The sequence below is a fragment of the Oenanthe melanoleuca genome, chromosome 2 (genome assembly GCF_029582105.1).
Source record: "Oenanthe melanoleuca isolate GR-GAL-2019-014 chromosome 2, OMel1.0, whole genome shotgun sequence".
Taxonomy (NCBI): Eukaryota; Metazoa; Chordata; class Aves; order Passeriformes; family Muscicapidae; genus Oenanthe; species Oenanthe melanoleuca.
This window is the reverse complement of record NC_079335.1, coordinates 84,813,058-84,817,882: the sequence shown is the minus strand read 5'-3', so window position 1 is coordinate 84,817,882 and position 4,825 is coordinate 84,813,058. Positions and strand designations below refer to the sequence as shown.

Below are 4,825 nucleotides of genomic sequence, written 5' to 3'. Positions count from 1 at the left end.
AAAGAACATCTAATGCAAATCACAAGAAATGGCCTGAAGTGACCCAAGGGTTGTGCTTTATTAGAAAAGTAATAGGTCCATTGCTTAAATATAAAAAGAGGTTCTTTCCTCAAATGTCACTCTGCACTGGGCTTCTCCGTGTGTGTATGTGGAAATGAAATCCTTTTACTTCCACTTTGTCCACAGAAAGTTTCTGTAGCTCATGCATTAGATGGCTGAGACAGCAGCCGTAATACCAAGAGAGGAAGAGGAGTTCCAAAACAGCAGTGATGATGAAGACCGATCTCCGACTCATGATGCTGTGTCAGCACGCCCCGGTTGCTCTGCCAGCCCTTGGCTAGACAGCGTTAATGAAGACAAGGGACTCCCAGGAGCGCCAGAAAGACTGGCTGTCCTCTCCAGCAGGGCAGCGGCCCAGCTGAAAGCCCTGCCTGGCCCAGGGATGGTCAGTGGTGGCCAGGCACAGAGGACAGCCCCTGGGCTGGCTGAGCATCCCCTGGCAGCTGTAGATGCATTGTTAGGCTCCTCCTCATGCCCTGACAGCCCGCTAGCCTCCCTGCCTGCCAAAAGCCACTGCTGCAATGGCAAATGGTGCTCAGAGGTGCTGCAGGGCCCGGGGGTGCCGGCTGAGGCCGGCCAGGCCCGGCAGGCCGGGACCGACACACAGCAGGCGGGGAGCGGCACCCGGGGCAGCAGGGCCTCCTGCAGCTTGGGCAGTGTCATCTGGATGAAGGCCACAACAGTAATGGAGACCTTAGAAAACAAGAAAAAGGAGGAAAAGGAGAAGTACCGGCTCCAGCTAGCCATGTACCGACGGCTCCTGCTGCTGCGCTCCATCAGGAGTTTGCACAGGCAGCTGGAGCAGCAGCAGGCCAGGCTGCAGGAATGCTATGGCATGGTGATAAACACAAAGAAAGAAGTGTTGAAACACATTTGCTCAACCTCGCCCTCACCTTCGCCGTAATCATGTTGCTGCCTGCAGAAATGAGCTTTGCAATGCCACCAGAGCCGCCAGTAAACTTGCATCCCACAGGGGTGGTGTTCTCGTGAGCAGATCCAGAAGAGAGAAGGTACAGCGTTGGCCCCTGAATTCATCTGGAGGAAAAAAGAACAAGGGTGAACCAGTGCAAGAAGCTGACTCCTGACACCCATTCAAAGCCTCAAGGTGAAAAAGGATTTTTTTGGCAGATAGGTTTGTAAAAGAAAAGAAATCACCACAAACTGGGAACCTAGTCTGTCACCTGATCCATAAAGGTGGCTGGATGCAAGGTTGCTGCCTGCTGAATATGATATGGCACACCTCCCTTCTACTTTCAGAGCCAACAAAATTTGAACAGAATTAGGGTTTATTTGTCTGCAAGAATTTAAAAAGCCAGGTTATTTGAAACACTTAGGCTCAGGCTTGATACTATCTACCTAGATGCCTATTTTTTGCAAAACTGCTAAGGGCGCCATATGTTTGCAACATCAACTTTCCTTTAAAATTTATTCAGATTAATCAGAAACTATTGTGAGAAGGTAGGACAGCCAAACACACATAGGGAAAGAGTGCAAATGCCTCAGCCTGATTTCCTCAGGAAAGTAATGTGAAAACAAAGGCCTTGTAGTCTGATGTTGCACTGGAAACCCAGGCTGGCAGTGCCAGGGGAATGTTCAAGGTCTGCACAATTATTAATCTGCTGCTAATTCCCAGTGGCACTAGCATCTGCAAATCAAGCATATTTTGTGCCTTACTGCTGTCATTTAATGGAAGTTGGTGACAATTAGCACTTTTTATCCAGGTGTATTAGACATGTGGAAAACCCTGGAGCGCTGTTTCTCCAATTGCAAGGTTAGGATGCCTGCAGGGAAATTGATGTCAGTATGCAACAAACACGCAGGGAAAATGAAAACAAAAAGATGCAACTCTTTTGTATGCATTTAAAAGGCAATGTAAGTCACTATTACTGAACAGCAAATTGAATTGTTGAATGTGCTCTTTTAGGATTGGAAGCAAAATATGATTTAAGAAGAAAAGGTACAGAAAAGTTTCCTATTCTAGGATTTCAAGGGATATGGGAAAATCACATTTTTTTCAGATATGTATTTCTGATCATGTCAGCTTTCCCTTTTCCTTTCCCCTCTTTTTTTTTTTTTTTTTTTTTCTTTTTAAATATAATTGATTATCTAGATGAGTGAGGGCTTTTTCTGCATAAAAAGCCAAGTCTGCTTTTAATCATCCTATCTTTATGAGAATAATGGGCTATATAGAGGAAAGATTTTATTGTCACTTTTTTTTTTTTTTTTTCTTTTTTTTTATATGCATATACAGGGAGGGGTATGTGTGTGTTGGTGTATGCATGCACACACACCTCCTATCTTCAAGAGGTTATGAAAGGCTGGTGCTTCTTTTTCTGTAGCAGAAGCAGGAATAATCTCTCAAAATAATCTCTGCTGTCTACAAGGAGTTTGGTTGATTAGATTCACATGCACACATCTGTGAGCAAGGTATTGAAGTAATTCAACAAATGAAGTGCAGCACAGCATTGTCATTATTCCGTCTTTGTATTTCTGCGCACCCAAAAATTATGGAAGCCCCCTGGGTATGCACAACCTTAGATAGGTTCATACATTTCCTTGGGCCCTTGTGTAGCCTCTCATGCAGCACGAACCAGTAACTTTGAATGCAGAATTACCATAGAAACATCCTTGGCATCAAGGAGATATTTGAAGGAGCATCCTCGACTGCATCATTTGGGGAATTCAGGTTGCCAGAGGCCTTTAGTGGGCTACAGAAGAGAGCTGGTGGTCGCATGTGACTGGGAAAAATTACTCCTGAGCTCTGATCTCATCTCACTCTCTGCTCAGCCTAGGGAAAGCTGTTCTCCCTCAGCAATGCAGGTTTCCTAAAGAATGCTTAAATACTAAACTTGCCTCAAAGGTAGCCTGTTCTTCCTTCATGTGCCTCTCAAGAAGGATTCAAGGAATTGATCATGGCCAATACAGCTATGTAAAGATTTTTAAATTTCTTTCCCCCTGTACTTCTTGAACTAGAAAAGCCTTTTTGTCATTGTTAAGAGTAAGTGTTATGTGAACCAAGCACAAGCAAACCACCATGTCACCTCCTTTGGAGAAAGATGTATTGGAGAAGCATCACATCTCAAAAATATTGCTGCATTTTGAAACCAAATGTCAAATTATTTTCATTAGGAAGACAGTCAAAATGAATATTGTAGTTAATGTTAGCCAACTTTTCTTTTTGAACTGAAAAAGAATTATCTTTTAAAGTGTATTCAGGTTGACTAATAGTATCATGTAACTTTACACTGAAATAAAATAGATCAATGAAAATATCAACCCACCCCTCCAAACTCAAAAAACCCCCCCTGTTAAAACAAAGTAACTGTTTTGCTTCAGTAGCTGCTGAAGTAGAGCACTGTTCTGCCTTTGCTGCAAGAGTGCCCTATGTTATTGCATAGAGCTACCTATAGTGTCATATTTGCATTAAGGAGTGACTAGAATAAGATTAAGAAATATTTTTCACATAGCAACTAGTGCAGAAATAGTCTGTCAATCCGTCCAACTATAAATTCTTTGTGGCAGAACAGTGATAATCTTTGTTTTGTACAACATCTCATAAAATTTCTTGATCCTAACTGGGATCAGTAGATGCTTCTGCATTATGAATATTAAATACCGAAAGATTTGTGCATGAGCAATGCTGTCTGATAGCTGGCAGGAAAATGAAGCCAGGAGTTATTCTGTGTGTGCACATTCTTTCCATGTAGTACTTCTATGGATACATGCAAAATAAAGATTAATTGAGAAAATAACATCAGTCTTTGCAAGAATTTGCTTTTCAGCTGGTTCTTCTAGTGTGGTTACTAATAAGTGGAGTTGGACAAACCAGTTAAAAGCAATATGATTTTTTAAATGACTTTATTTTAGAAGCTTGGAAAATTTGGCTTAAGAGCTATGGGGTTTTTCCTTGTATTTTTTAGTGGGAGTTGAAGGCCAGTGAGAAAGTTGCAGATTGCCGTGGGTAACTCTCGGAGGTGTTTTCAGGCATAGCAGACCAAGCAACAGTCTCAGGTTGAATAAAAGTGTTTCCTCTCATATAGTTTGACCTCTTCATGTTCTTAAGAGCTTTGGTAATTTGGTTGAGGTCCAATGAAATTCCTTAAAATTTGTCTTTTTATCTGAACTCAACTTAGGGCCCTCACAGGGACTGGGGTAATGATGACAAAATGAGCAGTTTCAGTAGGGCCTTTCTCCCCATTATTTTTACCAACTTCCAGAGCCACCAAACTAATGATCTCTGGGAGAAATCTTCCCTGCAACCCAACAACTTCTGTACTTTTACAGCAAAGGTTGAAGGTAAAATTCTGCTGCCTGAGCTGTAAGGTCCTGCTGCTCACCTGTTCTGAAACTGCATAGTCATGGGTTTACTGTGAAAAAGTGGAATGTTTAAAAGGTGTCAGCCCCTTAGAATAGTTGTTAACACTTAGAAGTTGTAGCTTGTGCCAACCTCAATCCAGAAACATTCAAAAATGGAATGGAGTTATAATACACTTGAATGACAAAGTGAATTACTGAGATGTTCTTTAACATAAGTGCTTTTCTTCTACATCTCCAGCATTTCAATCAGCTGAACTGCTGCCCTGGAGACTGTCCAGAACTGTGTTTTTGCTGTTTCTGTTGTTGATGGCCATGAGTCAGCCAAGACAAACAGCCCACCTTAACACATTCACTTATTACCTTTTGTGATGCAGCTATGAAAGGGATTTGTTCAGTTCCTCCTTTCTGAGATTCTCCTATGTGTCTATCACATTTTAAAATTAGGACA

At 42.2% G+C, this 4,825-nt stretch overlaps 1 protein-coding gene across 1 annotated transcript; it reads left to right on the top strand.

The window, feature by feature from the left end:
• The first annotated feature begins 211 nt into the window (after positions 1–211).
• Positions 212–1,116, top strand: LOC130250313 (UPF0500 protein C1orf216-like). The gene has a single exon (XM_056485855.1). The coding sequence runs from the start codon at positions 212–214 to the stop codon at positions 962–964; it is 753 nt and encodes a 250-aa protein (XP_056341830.1). The 3' UTR covers positions 965–1,116.
• The last annotated feature ends 3,709 nt before the right edge of the window (positions 1,117–4,825 follow it).